Here is a 17,587-nt window from a genome sequence, read left to right as displayed (position 1 = left end):
TCTTGGGGTGTGTGTGGGGCGGTTTAACCCCTTGGTTGTTGCTGCAGAGGCCTTCGACTCCTCCGTCCACGGGACCAGCGACCTGGACGACCAACACGACTACGACAGCGTGGCCTCCGACGAGGACACCGACCAGGAGCCCCTGCGAAGTGCCAACGCTGCGCGCAACAACCGTGCTCGGGTGAGACCCCCGGGAACGGGGCAGGGAGGGGAGGAAAGGAGGGAGGAGATATTCGTGGCAGGGAGAGCAATAAGTCAGCGGAACGACCTGCCACCGGAAGTTGAGGGTGCTTCATAAGTGGAGGTTTTTAAATAGGGTCTCCTGCTTGCTCGGGGGGGGTTGGACTGGATGACCTCCAAGGTCCCTTCCAACTCTGTTATTTTATAGGAAGGAAGGAGGGAGGGAGGAATAGAGGGAAAGGAACAAAAAAGATAAGAGAGGGACAGAAAGAAGAGGAAGGGAAGGAAATGAGAGGAAGATGAAAAGAAGGAATGGAAAGAGAAGGGAAAGAGAGGAAGGGAAAGGGGAGGGAGGGAAGGAGAAAAGGAATAGTGGGAAAGATAAAAGAGATAAGAAAAAGATAGAAAGAAGAGGGATGGAAGGAAGGAAAAAAGTGGAAGGAAGATGAAAAGAAGGAATGGAAAGAGAAGGGAAGGAGGAAGGGGAAGGGAGAGGAAGGGAAAGGGGGAGGGAGGGAGGGAAGGAGAAAAGGAATAGTGGGAAAGATAAAAGAAATAAGAGACAGATAGAAAGAAGAGGGATGGAAGGAAGGAAAAAAGTGGAAGGAAGATGAGAAGAAGAAATGGAAAAAGGGAAAGAAAGGGAAAGGAGGGGAAAGGAGGGGAGAGGGAAATGGGGAGAAGGGAATGAATGAAAGAAGGAAGGAAGGAAGGAAGGAAGGAAGGAAGGAAGGAAGGAAGGAAGGAAGGAAGGAAAATGGGAGGCAGATGAGAGGGAATGGAAAGAAGGGGAGAGGAGAGGAAAGGAGGGGAGGGAAATGGGGAGAAGGGAATGAATAGGAAGGAAAAGGAAGGAAGGAAGGAAGGAGGGAAGGAAGGAAGGAAAGAAAAGAAAAGAGCACATTCCACCAGAGGCCAGCCTTCTCCAGTCTTCTTCACTGTCTCCCATGGAAGAGTACCGTCCATCTCAGAGCAAACCAAAGCTGACCCTTCTCTCCCCCCCCCCGGGCAGAGCATGGACTCCTCCGACCTCTCGGATGGGGCCATCACCCTGCAGGAGTACCTGGAAGTGAAGAAGGCTCTGGCCGTCTCCGAAGCCAAAGTCCAGCAACTCATGAAGGTGAACAACAGCCTGAGCGACGAGTTGCGGCGGCTGCAGAGAGAGGCAAGTCACCCTTTTTGGGGAGGGGGCAGCAGAAACCCCTCCTCCCATGCCTGGGACCCCGGTAGGGCCACTCTCAGAGCTGGGGGGGTTTCGGCCCTTGCGGAAGGGCATCTGATTAGGGAAGTGAATCCGTTCTCGCTAACCTCGCAGGTTGTTAAGGGAGATTAGTTCTCACTGAACGACGGGAGGGATTCAACCAGGTGTAAACAACCCGTCTGGGGCCGGGATGGGATTCTACCGGTTTGAACCAGTTCTGTAGACCCGATGGTTACGATTCTGTGCAGTTCGGAGAACCAGCTCGGGCTGGCGCCTCCCCTCGCCGCCCATTCAGTCCTCACCGCGCATGCAAAACATCGCGCGCATGCCTGGCGTTGCTGACTGCATTGTCCCCCGCTCAGTCACTCCTGAAGGCCAGGATTCTTGTGAACCCTTGTAATTCTTACAAATCCTTGTGAATCTTTGCGATTCTTAGGAGTTCTGGTGATTCTTAGGAATTCTTGTGATTCTTATGAATTCTTGTGATTCTTATGAATTCTTGTGATTCTTATGAATCCTTGTGAATCTTTGTGATTTTAGTAATTCTTAGGAATTCTGGTGATTCTTATGAATTTTTATGAATTCTGCTGATTCTTATGAATTCTGGTGATTCTTATGAATCCTTGTGAATCTTTGTGATTTTAGTAATTCTTAGGAATTCTGGTGATTCTTATGAATTTTTATGAATTCTGCTGATTCTTATGAATTCTTGTGATTCTTATGAATCCTTGTGAATCTTTGTGATTTTAGTAATTCTTAGGAATTCTGGTGATTCTTATGAATTTTTATGAATTCTGGATTCTTATGAATTCTGGTGATTCTTATGAATCCTTGTGAATCTTTGTGATTTTAGTAATTCTTAGGAATTCTGGTGATTCTTATGAATTTTTATGAATTCTGCTGATTCTTATGAATTTTTATGAATTCTGGTGATTCTTATGAATTCTTGTAATTCATGAATTCTTGTGATTCTTACAAATTCTTGTGAATTCTTATGAATCCTGATTTTAGGAATTCTTATGAATTCTGCTGATTCTTATGAATTTTTATGAATTCTGCTGATTCTTATGAATTTTTATGAATTCTGGTGATTCTTATGAATTCTTGTAATTCATGAATTCTTGTGATTCTTATGAATTCTTGTAATTCCTGTAAATTCTTGTGATTCTTACGAATCCTTATGAATTCTTGATTCTTATGAATTCTTGTGATTCTTATCAATCCTTGTGAATCTTTGTGACCCTTAGTAATTCTTAGGAATTCTGGTGATTCTTACGAATTCTTGTGATTCTTATGAATTCTGGTGATTTTTACGGTGATTCTTGTGAATTCTTGTGTGTTGTTTTTTTTTTGTATCAGTTCATGTGATTCTTATCAATTCTGGTGAACTCTTTCAGATTCACAAGCTCCAGTCCGAGAACTTGCAGATCCGTCAGCAGGCGGGGCCCATCCACCCAGCGGCCCCCACCCCTACGGAGCGCCCCGAGCACAGCCACATGCCCTCCGCTGCAACGGGAGCCCACCGGCGCGACCGCCATGCCTTCTCCATGTACGAGCCAGGCGCCAGCACGCTCAAGCCCTTCAGCCAGGCGCCCATGGACGACCTGGTTAGCCGCCTGCAACCCTTCCACCCTGGGGTGAGTGTGCATGCGGATTGTGGCCCTGCCAAGGCTTGCGGTGTGTGTGTGTGTGTGTGTGTGTGTGAGAGAGAGAGAGAGAGAGAGACAAACCAACGGGCCTACGCGCAGTGGTGGGTTTCAAAAAATCTTTCCCGCTGGTTTGGAGAGCTCGCTTCGTACTCGCTTCACCTGTGCACGAATGTAGGAGAGGTCAGAGTGGGGGCTGGCGGGCAGACCCAGCCAGAGGTGGTATTTGCCACGGGGGGGTGGGATTAAAATTTTGTAACATCTGGTTCTTTGGGCATGGTTAGGTGGGCGAGGCCATGTTAGGGGTGAGGGGGGTGGCTTTTGTTTATTGTTTTTCGCAACAAACCCCCCTCCCCATTTGGGGGGCCTTCTGGGCCTCAAGGAAGCCCCCTGAGGGGCATTTTGGCTCCTAGGAAGCTTTTCTGGGGCTCAGGAATAAAAAAATGGCGCATGAGGAGCATGCAGCATCCCCCATGCTCTGTTTTGGGCCTCCTGTGCCGCAGGGGAGGCTCCTGGGGGGCATTTTTGCTCTCCGAAGGAGACCCTGGGGCCGAGGAAGGCCCCCCCCCCAAAATGGAAGGGGGTGGGTTGTGCAGTCAGCGATGTCGCGCATGCGCAATAAGCACTGACTGGGCGGGCAGAGAGAGTCAGGGTCAGCCAGGGGCACTTTCCGCCGGTTCTCCGAACTCCGCAGAATCGTAACCGCCGGTTCTATAGAACCGCTCTGAACCAGTACGACCCCACCCCATGATTGGCCGGTTCTCCGAACCAGTCCAAAAAATTTTTGCTACCGGCCCGCCAAAACCGGTGCGAACCGGCTGAACAGCCCCTCTGTCTAAGCGGCTTTTTAGCCTGGGGCAAGAGGACAAACGCCCAGGCGGCCATGGCCCCACGGATCTCGAAGAAGCCCGCACAAGTGCAAGAAGCGTGCACGGATCAGGGGAAAGTGTGCGACCTAACACACCCCTCTTGACCCCTGTTTTGACCCTTTCCAGGAATCTGATGAAGATGGGATGTATTCCGTCCACAGCCAGCCCAACATTTACCGAGTAAGTAAGTTTTTGGAGGAGGCGGAACAGACCTTGCCTCGCGTGCCTTCCTCCCTCTGGCTGCCCCCTTGGGGGGGGGGGGGCTCCAAGACATACATGCACCCCCTGCCCCACCCAGGGGTTTTCCCCACTGTCCTGGTCTGTGGTCCTCCCAGCTGATCGGTCCGTCTTTCTTTTGGCCTTTCAGATCCGGAAGGGGGGCTCCATTTCAGCCATGCCGTTCCCTCCGTCGTCTTCTCCGCTGGTGGTGGGCCCTCCAGAGGGCAGCGGGCGCCACTTGGTGAGTGGAGGAGGACTGCATTGGTGAGGGGCGGAGAGGGGGACTTGGGAGGGAGAGGGAGGAAGGAAGGAGGGAAAGGGAAGGAAGGGAGGAAGGGAGGGAGGGAGGGAGGGAGGAAGGAAGGAAGGAAGGAAGGAAGGAAGGAAGGAAGGAAGGAAGGGAGGGAGGGAGGAGGGAGGGAGGAAGGAAGAAAAGGAAGGAAGGAAGGAAGGAAGGAAGGGAGGGAAGGAAGGAAGGAAGGAAGGAAGGAAGAAAAGGAAGGAAGGAAGGAAGGGTGGGAGGAAGGGTGGAAGGAAGGAAGAAAAGGAAGGAAGGAAGGGTGGAAGGAAGGAAGGAAGGAAGGAAGGAAGGTGGAAGGAAGGAAGGAAAGAAGCCAGAAAGGAAGAAAGAGAAAGGAAGGAAGGAAGGAAGGAAGGGTGGAAGGAAGGAAGGAAGGAAAGAAGCCAGAAAGGAAGAAAGAGAAAAGGAAGGAAGGAAGGAAGGAAGGGTGGAAGGAAGGAAGGAAGGAAGGAAGGAAGGAAGGAAGGAAGGAAGGAAGGAAGATCTCATGTGAAAACCAATGATATGGAGAAAAGGAAGAGAAAGGAAGGGGGAGGGAGGGAAGGAAAGAATGGAGAGAGGGAGGAAGGAAGGGAGAGAAGGAGGGATGAAGGAAAGAAGGAAGTGAAGGAAGGAAGAAATAATGTGAAAAGCAATTATAAGGAGAAAAGTAAGGGAAAGGAGAAGGGCAGGCAGAAAAGGAAGGAAGGAAGGGAAGGGGATGTAGGAATGAAGGAAGGAGAGGGAGGGAGGGAAGAAGGGAAGGAAGGAAAGAAGGAATCATGGGAAAAGCAGTTATAAGGAAAAAAGGAAGGGGAGGGAGAAAAGGAAGGAAAGGAAAAGAAAGGAAAGGAAAGGGAGGAAGGTCATGTGTAAAAAACAATTATATAGAGAAAAGGAAGAGAAAGGAAGGGTAGGGAAGGATGAAAGGGAAAGAAGGGAGGAAGAGAGGAAGGAATGGAGAGGGAGGAAGGAAGCAAGAGAAGGATGGAGGAAGGAAGGAAGGAAGGAAGAATTAATGTGAAAAGCAAGGAGAGAAAGGAAGGAAGAGAGAAGGAAGGAAGGAAGGTCGATCAAGGAAGAGAAATGCTTTGTCCATGTGGGGACAAATGCCAATAGTGTCGAGGGAGACCATACTTGTTTGTGCTGGAAATCTGTTGCCAAGGTGGAGACCCCAAAGTGGGGATCGTCCCCCCACCAGAGCGAAGATCATGTTTCCCATAAATCCCTGTGGATGTCAGGGTTCTCTTCCCTGCAGCCCAAGCCCTTCAGGTCACCCCCAAGTCACCCCATAAAACTCAAAATTGCAAGCCCTCTTTCCCCCCTCCCCATCCAGCCCCGCCCCAATTCCATGGCCTGATATTTCTTTCTTTCTTTCTTTCTTTCTTTCTTTCTTTCTTTCTTTCTTTCTTTCTTTCTTTCTTTCTTTCTTTCTTTCTTTCTTTCTTTCTTTCTTTCTTTCTTTCTTCTTCCTTCCTTCCTTCCTTCCTTCCTTCCTTCCTTCCTTCCTTCCTTCCTTCCTTTCTTTCTTTCTTTCTTTCTTTCTTTCTTTCTTTCTTTCTTTCTTTCTTTCTCTCTCCTTCCTCCCCAGAGTGGGAAACTCGACCGGCACGGCAGCGGCACGGACAGCGACTACGACAACACGCAGGGGGGCGACCTGCCCCTTAGGTGAGCCAGCTCTCACCTGTCCTGGGGGGGGGGGGGGGCTCTGTAGACCCTCTGCCTGGGGGCGGGGAGAGAGATCTGACCTTAGCTTCGGGCATTATTAGATTTAAGATGGAATTTACTGAATAATGTAATAAAAGCATGGGATCAATTTGCAAACGTGACAGATACAAGCCTAAAGGTATGATGAATTTAGAATTATAAATTGAAAATGGACAGAATAAGTGTAAAGAAAATAAGAATAATGGAGAAAATTTATTGAAAACGGAAGTAATGATTTGATATCGTTCTGACCCCACGCCCTTTCCCAACAAATCAAACGCAATCCAAAGGGAACAGAAACCTTTTAACGCTTCTGCAAAATAAGTAGCCGTGATAAGCACCAGCCTTGCCAAATTTGTGCGAGACTTGCCAAAAAGACAACAGACAAGAAACAATCGTCAAAATAAAAATCTTCAAACACAAACTCAGGATACCGGAATGTCCACGAGGCTGGAGTTTCAAAACGTCTTTGCCTTCTGCAAAGAAGGTTTGTTTTCACAGCTGGCTTTTATCTTCTTGAAGGAGGAACCAGTACCTTGCAGCCTTATTCCCGAGTCGCCCGTGCTGTTGTAGCTGCTCTTTCCTGCGAGCAATTCTATGTGCACGTGGCACAGGCTCCTCGGGAACCTCCTCATCGCCGCTGCCAACCCCCACAATCTCTGAAGGCAGCGGTCCGCTCCCTAGTGGTCCTGGCCCCTCATCTGAGTCCTCGCTCTCCTCAGCCGTCCGCTCACCTGCGGCCAGCTAACCACAACAGATACAGAATTGAACGTGAAAGATAAATATCTACTAAGGCCCTGTTTGCACTGAAGTGTAAAAACCTGGAACCACGTTGTTCACGGAAAGAGATGTTTTTAAAATATCAAAAAATTATTGTTGAGCAAACTTCTTAAACGCCCATTTCCCTTTGTAAAAGGGTCTCTTGGCAGTTTGCAGTTAAAAATCGCCGTAATAAAATAGTAAAAACCCCAATATAGCTAGTCCTCAACTGTCCAAACGGTGTAGGTAGGGTTTCCTGCCTCAGCCGGGGTGAGGGGTTGGTCTAGAAGACCTCCAAGGTCCCTTCCAACTGTTATTCTATTCTATTCTATTTATGCATGGACTTCCACTCCCAAAATTCTTTGCAGTCACCATGCAGGCTAAGGGATTCTAGAAGTTGAAGTTCACACATCTTAAGAGTTACCAAGTCGAGAACCTAAATCGTTCTTTACGCGTGAACTTCCAACTCCCAGAATCTTTTGCAATAATGATGCTGGCAGGGGAATTTTGGGAGTCTACGATACAAATTTGCAACAGCCCTGAAAAAAAAAATGACTTAGGACCGTTTTTCACACTTAATGACCGTTGCAGCCTCCCCATGGCTGTCACGGAATGAAAATTCAGACCCTTGGCAAGTGATTTATAGTTATGACCGTTACAGTGTCCCAAGGTCACATGATAGCCTTTTCTGACCTTCTGGCCGGCGAAGTCCATGGATGGAGGCCAGATATTCACTTAACGACCGTGTCACTCGCTTATCAACTGCAGTGATTCACTTAACAACGGTGGCCAGAAAGGTCGTAAAAGGAGGCAAAGCACATTTAACAAATGTCTCACTTAACAATGTAAATTTTGAGTTCAGTTGTGATCGTATGGTGAGGACCACCTGTAAATCTATATATATATGAAAGCGAAATTACCCCTCACGCATCATCACAAAATCTCCAGAACCGTAAAGCCTACAAAGTTGAAATTTGGCACGTATTTTCCTCTTGGCTTCTAGGGGCTCCTAAGAAAGGATTTTTCCAAATGACCCTCAGAGCATTTAGAGTATTTCCTGTATTATTATTATTATTATTATTATTATTATTATTATTATTATTATAACAACATATTATGCCGATGCTAAGGAGTTCTACTCCCTTCTCCACCTGGAAATAAATCTCTTCCAAAGGCAAAACACAAGCAGGGGAGTTTCAGTTTCAGAGCACCCAGCAGCTTTAGTACAGAACAGTTCAGCTAAACCACTCCCAGGCTCCTTGCTGTCTCCTTGCTCACACACAGCAAATCCCGTTTCTGTTTTCAAACAGCCCTCCACTCTCTCACCCATGTCAGGACACTAGCTAGATGAATACCAATGGACGCTGGTAGACAGAGGCAGAATGTTTCCCCTTCCTTATTTTCCTCCCCCAAAACTAAGCCCCACCGTATAGTTTCTTGCTCACACAGCAAATACTGTTTCAGTTTCCAAACCGCCCTCCACTCTCTCACATACTGACAGGACCCTAGCCAGATGAATACCGATGGAGGCTGGTAGGCAGAGGCAGAATGGTTGCCCCCTTATTTTCCTTTCCAAAAACTAACCCCCACCATATAGTTTCTTGCTCACACAGCAAATACTTTTCAGTTCCAAACCGCCCTCCACTCTCTCACACACTGACAGGACCCTAAACCAGATGAATACCGATGGCTGGTAGGCAGAGGCAGAATGGTTTGCCCCCTTATTTTCCTTTCCAAAAACTAACCACCACCATATAGTTTCTTGCTCACACAGCAAATACTGTTTCAGTTTCCAAACCGCCCTCCACCAGGACCCTAAACCAGATGAATACCGATGGCGGCTGGTAGGCAGAGGCAGAATGGTTGCCCCCTTATTTTCCTTTCCAAAAATTAACCCCACCCGTATAGTTTCTTACTCACACAGCAAATACTGTTTCAGTTTCCAAACCGCCCTCCACTAACAGGACCCTAGCCAGATGAATACCGATGGACGCTGGTAGGACAGAGGCAGAATGTTTCCCCTTCCTTATTTTCCTCCCAAAACTAAGCCCCACCGTATAGTTTCTTGCTCACACAGCAAATACTGTTTCAGTTTCCAAACCGCCCTCCACTCTCTCACATACTGACAGGACCCTAAACCAGATGAATACCGATGGAGGCTGGTAGGCAGAGGCAGAAGGGTTGCCCCCTTATTTTCCTCCCCCACAAAAACTAAGCCCGATCGCATAGTTTCGTAGTGAAGCTCGGGGAATCGAGCTAGTTTTAAGATTAAAAATAAAATAAAATTAAAATAAGCTGTCAAAGAGCTTTATAATATGACCCCAAAAATGTAATTTTGGTGGGTTTTTTTTTTTTTTTTGCAACCCTAGTTGTGATAAGCAAGTTGTGGGGGGAAACAGGGACACTTCAGGGGTGCTTCCGATCTTTGCAACCTGCCCCTCCCATGTCCTCACCTCCCCCCCGCCCCCTTCTTTCCAGCTGCATGGACGGGAAGCGCTTCCTGGAGCTGGGCAAGGAGGAGGATTCGCACCTGGAGCCGGAGCTGATGGAAGGCGACCTGGACGGCGGCCTCCCCAGCACGGAGGACGTCATCCTCAAAACGGAGCAGGTGACCAAGAACATCCAGGAGCTTCTGAGGGCGGCCCAGGAGTTCAAACACGACAGGTGAGGAGGGGGCTTCCCAGAGCCCTTTTTTCTGGGGCGGGGTCCTTAGGTTGGGGGTGGAGGGGTGGGCCTGGCAGGTGATGGAGGAGACCTCTCCGGCCGAGGACGATGGTCTTAGGGAAGGACTCGGGGTGAACGGGGATCAGGAAGCTCAGTTACTTGGGGAGTCAAAATTTGGGGTGGGGTCTGCAGTTCCTTGGCCAGTGGACGTGTCTCAAGACATCGAATTCGAATTGGATCGTAATTCATTTAAATCCGATTTCAGTTGTTCAGGGAACGCTTGATACGTCCCAAATGATGCTCTGGCTGGGGGATTCTGGGAGTGGGAAGCCCTCCCCTCTTAAAGCATCCTGGCTGGGGATTCTGGGAGTGGAAGCCCTCCCCTCTTAAAGCAGGCTGGCTGGGGGATTCTGGGAGTGGAAGCCCTCCCCTCTTAAAGCATCCTGGCTGGGGGATTCTGGGGAGTGAAGCCCACCCCTCTTAAAGCAGGCTGGCTGGGGGATTCTGGGAGCGGAAGTCCTCCCTTAAAGCAGGCTGGCTGGGGGATTCTGGGAGTGGAAGCCCTCCTCTTAAAGCAGGCTGGCTGGGGATTCTGGGAGTGGAAGCCCCTCCTCTTAAAGCATCCTGACTGGGGATTCTGGGAGTGGAAGCCCACCCTCTTAAAGCAGGCTGGCTGGGGGATTCTGGGAGTGGAAGCCCTCCCCTCTTAAAGCAGGCTAGCTGGGGATTCTGGGAGGAAGCCCACCCCTCTTAAAGCAGGCTGGCTGGGGATTCTGGGAGCGGAAGTCCTCCTCTAAAGCAGGCTGGCTGGGGGATTCTGGGAGGAAGCCCACCCTCTCTTAAAGCAGGCTGGCTGGGGGATTCTGGGAGTGGAAGCCCTCCTCTTAAAGCATCCTGACTGGGGGATTCTGGGAGTGGAAGCCCACCCTCTTAAAGCAGGCTGGCTGGGGGATTCTGGGAGCGGAAGTCCTCCCCACTTAAAGCAGGCTGGCTGGGGATTCTGGGAGTGGAAGCCCTCCTAAAGCATCCTGACTGGGGGATTCTGGGAGAGGAAGCCCTCCTCTTAAAGCATCCTGACTGGGGATTCTGGGAGTGGAAGCCCACCCTCTTAAAGCAGGCTGGCTGGGGATTCTGGGAGCGGAAGCCCTCCCCACTTAAAGCAGGCTGGCTGGGGGATTCTGGGAGTGGAAGCCCCCCTCCTAAAGTATCCTGACTGGGGGATTCTGGGAGTGGAAGCCTCCCTCTTAAAGCAGGATGGCTGGGGGACTCTGGGAGTGGAAGCCCTCCCCTCTTAAAGCATCCTGACTGGGGGATTCTGGGAGTGGAAGCCCACCCTCTTAAAGCAGGCTGGCTGGGGGATTCTGGGAGTGAAGCCCCCTCCTAAAGCATCCTGACTGGGGGATTCTGGAGAGAGAAGCCCTCCCCTCTTAAAGCATCCAGGCTGGGGATTCCGGGAGGCCACATGTACACATCGTTGTAAGTTGAGGAGTATCAGTGTTTGATGCCGGAGTCCTATTATCTCCAGGATACCTGCAGCTCCGCTCATTCGGGATCTTACCGTCTTCCTCTTCCTCCCCAGCAGCTTTGTCCCGTGTTCGGAGAAAATCCATACGGCCGTCACAGAGAAATGGCATCGCTTTTCCCCAAGGCAAACGGGGGGGGGGAGAAGTCCTTTCCTTCCCCCTTGCATCCCAGGAAGGTGGGATATGGGCGACGTTCCCCTAAAAAAGCCCCCCTTCCCCAAGAATTCTCAATAAATCTCTCAGTCAATGTTTGGGGTCTCCAACCTTTTGGGAGTTAAGAGATGGGAAAATCTGGGAGGGAAAAAAGCCAGAAAAATTGGAGGAAAACCTCCCCCCCCACCCACTTCCCCCCCCCTGTTTTTTTGCAAAGGCGTTTGGAAAAAATGAAAAAAAAAAAACAAAAACAAAACCCGACTGGTCCCGGATCCCTTTTTTTCAGGACCGTCGTAACTTCAAACGGTCACTAAGTGAACCCTTGTAAGTCGAGGACTCTCTCTAGATATCTGTTGCCAAGATCTTGAATTTTGGCCTCGCGGGAGGTTGCAACGGTTGTAAGTGGCCAGGGGTTGGGCAGGGGAGGTGGTTGGACTAGATGACCTACAGGGTCCCTTCCCAACTCTGATTATCTGTTATCAAACACCAAAACTGGTCCCGAGTCCCTTTTATCAGGGCCGTCAGAATCGGAACGGTCGCTAATGAATTTTTGCACGCCGAGGACTCCCTGTAGATACCTGTTGCCAAGGGCTTGAATTGGGTGGTTGGACTAGATGACCTACAGGGTCCCTTCCCAACTCTGATTATCTGTTATCAAGCACCAAAACTGGTCCCGAGTCCCTTTTATCAGGGCCGTCGTAACTCGGAACGGTCTCTAAGTGAATTGTTGCACGTCGAGGACTCCCTGTAGATACCTGTTGCCAAGGGCTTGAATTGGGTGGTTGGACTAGATGACCTACAGGGTCCCTTCCCAACTCTGATTATCTGTTATCAAGCACGGAAACTGGTCCCGAGTCCCTTTTATCAGGGCCGTCGTAACTCGGAACGGTCTCTAAGTGAATTTTTGCACATCGAGGACTCCCTGTAGATACCTGCTGCCAAGGGCTTGAATTGGGTGGTTGGACTAGATGACCTACAGGGTCCCTTCCCAACTCTGATTATCTGTTATCAAGCACGGAAACTGGTCCCGAGTCCCTTTTATCAGAGCCGTCGTAACTCGGAACGGTCTCTAAGTGAATTGTTGCACGTCGAGGACTCCCTGTAGATACCCGTGGCCGAGGGCTTGAATTTTGGCCTTGCGGGAGGCTGCGACCGTCGTATAAGTGCCAAAAAAACCCCCAAAAAACGGTCACCCAGTCACTCGCCGTTGTAACTTCCGTCGCCAAGCGAACCGTCGTGAAATCGAGCTCCGCCCGTCATCCTATCTCGTCCCCTTTCGCCCGCAGAAACCGGCCCTGGAGACGGTGCGCAGCTCCCTCCGCCTGCTCAACGCCAGCGCCTACCGGCTGCAGAGCGAGTGCCGCAAGACGGTGCCCCCGGAACCCGGCGCCCCCGTAGACTACCAACTCCTGACGCAACAGGTCATCCAGTGCGCCTACGACATCGCCAAGGCCGCCAAGCAGCTGGTCACCATCACGACCCGCGAGAAGAAGCAGTGAGGGCGGGAGGGGGAGGTCTCCTCCCTTGGTTCCTCCCCCCAACCCCCCCCCAAAACCCCCTCCCTCCCCAGGGGGATCAATTATTACGCCCTTCCCTCTGCTTGGCGCAACCGGGCCAACCGATAAGAAGAGGAGGGAGGGGTCCCTGGTGGGGAGGGGCTGTGGGGAGGGGGAGACAAGGTGGACAAGGGGATCCCTGGGCAGTCCAGAAACTGGTGGTGTAAATAAAAAACCCCTCCCCTCCCTCTGTCTCCCCCTCCTCCTCCCTTCCAGGAAGGACCCTCTCCCTTCCCCCAATATATAGTGCGTGGATCTGTCCATCCGTGCCCCTCCCTCCCCCTCCCTCCCCCTCCTCCGTGCCCACCTGTCTGTATAGAAAGAGACCAAGTGTGGGGCACACCTGGCATATTTCCCCCCCCCCCAATAGTGTTAACACTGGAATAAGAGCAAGCCACTGAGATTGGAGCAGCCCCGCCCCTGCCCCTCACCCCCCTCCAAAAAAACTGGGCTCTTCTGTCCCCTTCCCCCCGTTTCTTCCTCTCCTCCCTCCCCCAAAAAAGAGATTGGGGGGTCGTCCCCTCCCGTTTCTCTCCCTCTCTCTCTTTGTTCCTGCATCCTGCGGTTTTGCTGGCGGGACGGAGGACCGGGGAGTGGCGGGGGGGAGAAAGCGTGTGTGTGTGTGTGTGTGTGTGTGTGTGTGTCCCTTCCCCGCCCGCAGAGAAAGCTGTGAAGCTGAGGCCAGTCGTGGAGGTGTGTTGGGGGGGGGATTGGGGCGGGGCAGGGAGGCAGAGCAGGGTACCTGGGCGCCACGCTGGAATCTCTGGTTTCGAAATCTTGTACATTTGTAACAAATAAACAGAGGATGCCACAACGGCAAGCCGGGTGTGTGGATTGTGGTAGCGGCTGGGCGGGTGGGGAGGAGGTGGGTGGGTGGGGTCTCTCGATGCGCCTTGAGACACCTGGGAGGGGGAGGGCTGCAGCAAATCAGCCCTGGGGTGGGGGGCTGTTGAGGCAGCCTTCTGTTGCAAGGACCCAGGAGAAGGAGTCGGCACCCTGTTGCTCTAGAGCCGCATGCAGCTCTTTGGGCTCTTCGCTGCATCTCCGTGTCGGCTGAGCTTACCAACCAGCCTGCCCTTGAACGATGGAGGAATTGGGGGGTGGGGATGGGAGCCCCCCCTCAGTGCTGAGCCTTGGGCACTGGGCCAGCAACCTTTAAGAGGGGCTTCCAGGTTCACAGGAAGGGTTAAAAAGAGGGCGAGGTGCCCATTCTGCGTATTTGGAATCGAAGCACTTACAGCGCTTGAAGAGTCCGCAGTGCCTTGCAGGTGTATGGACTTCAACTCCCAGAATTCCTAGTTCCCGGCCAGAGAGAATTCTGGGACTCGAAGTCCATACGTACGAAAGATGCCGTGGATGAGGACTGCTGAATCCAGTCGTCCATAAGACCACAAGTGGCCCTCGACTTACAACAACTGGGAGTGGAATTTCTGCTGCTAAGCGAGGCGAGGGCGTCGCCCAATTTTTGCAACCGTCTTTGCCATCCCTGGAGGATTTTTTTAAGAAGACCGCTGGACAGCCATTGGCCCTGGAATGGTCTCTAGGCCGGTGGTTTGGACTAGAAGACCTCCCCGGGTCCCTTTCAACCCTGTTATTCTGTGTTCTAAATCGCTGGCAGTCATTAAGCAAATCAAAATGGTCGTTAAGCAAATGGGCTTTCCCCCGTTGTCGGGAAGCTTGCCAATGATGGGTCGCACGACTCCCAAGATGCGGCAACCGCCTCATCATAACGCGTGCAGGTCGCCAAGCACCCGAATTTAGATCGTACGATTGTGGGAATGCTGCAACGGTCGTAAGTGCGAGGAGCCAGAGACTTGAGTGCCGTTGCAACTTTGGACGGGGATTGAAAGAACGGTTGTAAAGTCGAAATCTACTGTGTTAGGTGTTCCTTCCCGTGGAAGGAAATGGGAGGGAGGAAGGGAAGGGAAGAATAAGAAGAGGAGAGAAGGAAGGGGAGGTGGGAAGAAGGGAAGGGAAGAAGGGAGAAAGGAAGGAAGAGAGGAAGGGGGGAAGAAGGGAAGGAGAAAGGAAGGAAGAGAAGAAGGAAGGAGATGGGAGGGAGGGAGGGAAGGGAAGAATAAGGGGAGAGAAGGAAGGGAGGTGCGAAGAAGAGAGAAAGGAAGAGAGGAAGGGGGAAGAAGGAAAGGAGAAAGGGAGAGAAGAAGGAAGGAGATGGGAGGGAGGAAGGGAAGGGAAGAATAAGAAGGGGAGAGAAGCAAGGAGGTGGGAAGAAGGGAAGGGAAGAAGGAGAAAGGAAGGAAGAGAGGAAGGGGGAAGAAGGGAAGGAGAAAGGAAGGAAGAGAAGAAGGAAGGAGATGGGAGGGAGGGAGGGAAGGGAAGAATAAGGGGAGAGAAGGAAGGAGGTGCGGAAGAAGAGAGAAAGGAAGAGAGGAAGGGGGAAGAAGGAAAGGAGAAAGGAGAGAAGGAAGGAGATGGGAGGGAGGAAGGGAAGGGAAGAATAAGAAGGGAGAGAAGGAAGGGAGGTGGGAAGAAGGGAAGGAAGAAGGGAGAAAGGAAGGAAGAGAGGAAGGGGGGAAGAAGGAAGGAGAAAGGAAGGAAGAGAAGAAGGAAGGAGATGGGAGGGAGGGAGGGAAGGGAAGAATAAGGGGAGAGAAGGAAGGAGGTGCCAAGAAGAGAGAAAGGAAGAGAGGAAGGGGGAAGAAGGAAAGGAGAAAGGGAGAGAAGAAGGAAGGAGATGGAGGAGGAAGGAAGGGGAAGAATAAGAAGGGGAGAGAAGCAAGGGGAGGTGGGAAGAAGGGAAGAAGGGAGAAAGGAAGGAAGAGAGGAAGGGGGAAGGGAAGGAGAAAGGAAAGGAGAGAAGAAGGAAGGAGATGGGAGGAAGGAAGGAGATGGGAGGGAAGGAAGGAGGAGAAAATGGAGAGGAATGGGAAGGAGGGAGAGAGGAAGGATGGAAAGAAGGAAGGAAATGGGAGGGAGGAAGGGAAGGGAAGAATAAGAAGGGGAGAGAAGGAAGGAGGTGGAAGAAGGGAAGGAAGAAGGGAGAATGGAAGGAAGAGAGGAAGAGGGGGAAGAAGGGAAGGAGAAAGGAAAGGAGAGAAAGGAAGGGAGAGAAGAAGGAAGGAGATGGGAGGGAGGAGAAAATGGAGAGGAATGGGAAGGAGGGAGAGAGGAAGGATGGAAAGAAGGAAGGAAATGGGAGGGAGGAAGGGAAGGGAAGAATAAGAAGGGGAGAGAAGGAAGGGAGGTGGGAAGAAGGGAAGGGAAGAAGGGAGAAAGGAAGGAAGAGAGGAAGGGGGAAGAAGGGAAGGAGAAAAGAAAGGAGAGAAAGGAAGGGAGAGAAGAAGGAAGGAGATGGGAGGGAGGAGAAAATGGAGAGGAATGGGAAGGAGGAGAGAGGAAGGATGGAAAGAAGGAAGGAAATGGGAGGGAGGAAGGGAAGGGAAGAATAAGAAGGGGAGAGAAGGAAGGGAGGTGGGAAGAAGGGAAGGGAAGAAGGGAGAAAGGAAGGAAGAGAGGAAGGGGGAAGAAGGGAAGGAGAAAGGAAAGGAGAGAAAGGAAGGGAGAGAAGAAGGAAGGATGGGATGGGAGGGAGGAGAAAATGGAGAGGAATGGGAAGGAGGGAGAGAGGAAGGATGGAAAGAAGGAAGGAAAATGGGAGGGAGGGAAGAAAGAAGGAATAAGAAGAAGCCTTATTTCACATGCACGCCAAATACCCAATCATCAGCTGTCGGTCAGCGGTGATGCGCACGCATGCCCAGTGTGGCTCTTCTGGGCGAGCTCTCATGTGCCACTTCTGGCACGCATGCCATAGGTTCACCAACAAGGATGTAAGGTCTCCGGAGGGGGTGGGATTCCAATTTTTTAACGACCAGTTCTGGGGGTGTGGCCATGGGGGTGTGGCCAGGTGACTGGGTGGGGCATGGCTTTTCTTTTTTTTGCAGCAAAGCCCCCACCCCCATTTTTGGGGTCTTCTGGGCCTCAGGGAAGCTCCGGGGGTGATTTTGCTCCTAGAAAGCTTCCCCAGGGAAAAACGGAGCGGGGGGTGCGTAGTAAGACAGTGAGGGGGGATCCTGGCACAGCTGATCATCGGAATGGCTGATCGTTGGGGGCAAAAAAATATCTTAAGGCAGCGCTCCTGTGCCAAAAAATGATGCATGCGCTTGCAGGCTTGCACTTGTATGCCAGAACCAGAAGGCAATGCATGCCCCTCCCCCAAGCCCCCGACACATGCACGCGCAATCTCCGTCCACTTACCCGCCTCTGCTGCCCCCTTACTCGCCCTACTCCTCACAGCTGATTTTGGGGTGGTTGGGGCCCTTTTTCAGCCTCCCAGAGGCTTGAGGAAGGCTTCTGCAGGCCAAAAACTAGGCCCGTTTCATCACGATCGGTAGTTTCGGGAAAAACAGGAAGTGACGAAACAGGCCTATTATTCGGCCGGCAAAGCCTGCAGAGGCTTTTCTTTTTTTTAAGCTTCCTGAGAGGCCAAAAAGGCCTCAAAATGGCCGAAAATCAGCTGTGAGGCGCTGCGCACGCCCGGGGAGATAAGACGGCCTGCAGCTCGTGTGCCGGCACAAATGGCTCTGCGTGCCAAGCCACACAGGTTCGCCATCAGGGCCTTAAGGAGTCATGCGCGATAAGGACTGACTGGGCGGGGAAGGGAGGGGTGGACGGGGAGGGGTGGGCCCAGCCAGGGGCATGATTCGTCGGTTCTCCGAACTGTGCAGAATCATAACAACCGGTTCTATAGAACCGGTGCGAACCGGTAGAATCCCCCCGAAGGTCTCCTTCTGTGGGCAGAGGGTTGATCTAGAAGACCTCCAAGGTCCCTCCCAGCCAAAGGATTCTGTGCAGCAAGTTAAAACCTGGTTT

The 17,587-nt window shown here is 51.6% G+C and overlaps 1 protein-coding gene across 1 annotated transcript in view; it reads left to right on the top strand.

The window, feature by feature from the left end:
• Nucleotides 1-13,577, top strand: part of GIT1 (GIT ArfGAP 1) — an 82,850-nt gene extending 69,273 nt beyond the window's left edge. Inside the window, 10 exon segments of the mRNA XM_087924350.1 lie at nucleotides 48-181; nucleotides 1,193-1,345; nucleotides 2,779-3,018; nucleotides 4,023-4,076; nucleotides 4,264-4,356; nucleotides 5,987-6,063; nucleotides 9,340-9,525; nucleotides 11,108-11,147; nucleotides 11,150-11,173; nucleotides 12,488-13,577. Coding sequence (XP_087780476.1) covers nucleotides 48-181; nucleotides 1,193-1,345; nucleotides 2,779-3,018; nucleotides 4,023-4,076; nucleotides 4,264-4,356; nucleotides 5,987-6,063; nucleotides 9,340-9,525; nucleotides 11,108-11,147; nucleotides 11,150-11,173; nucleotides 12,488-12,700 — 1,214 coding nt within the window. The 3' untranslated portion in view covers nucleotides 12,701-13,577.
• The last annotated feature ends 4,010 nt before the right edge of the window (nucleotides 13,578-17,587 follow it).

The sequence above is a fragment of the Pseudonaja textilis genome, chromosome 1 (assembly GCF_049901715.1).
Source record: "Pseudonaja textilis isolate UNSWEBS1 chromosome 1, rPseTex1.2, whole genome shotgun sequence".
Lineage (NCBI taxonomy): Eukaryota > Metazoa > Chordata > Lepidosauria > Squamata > Elapidae > Pseudonaja > Pseudonaja textilis.
The sequence above is the reverse complement of the archived record's forward strand: the minus strand, read 5'-3'. Positions and strand labels throughout refer to the sequence as shown.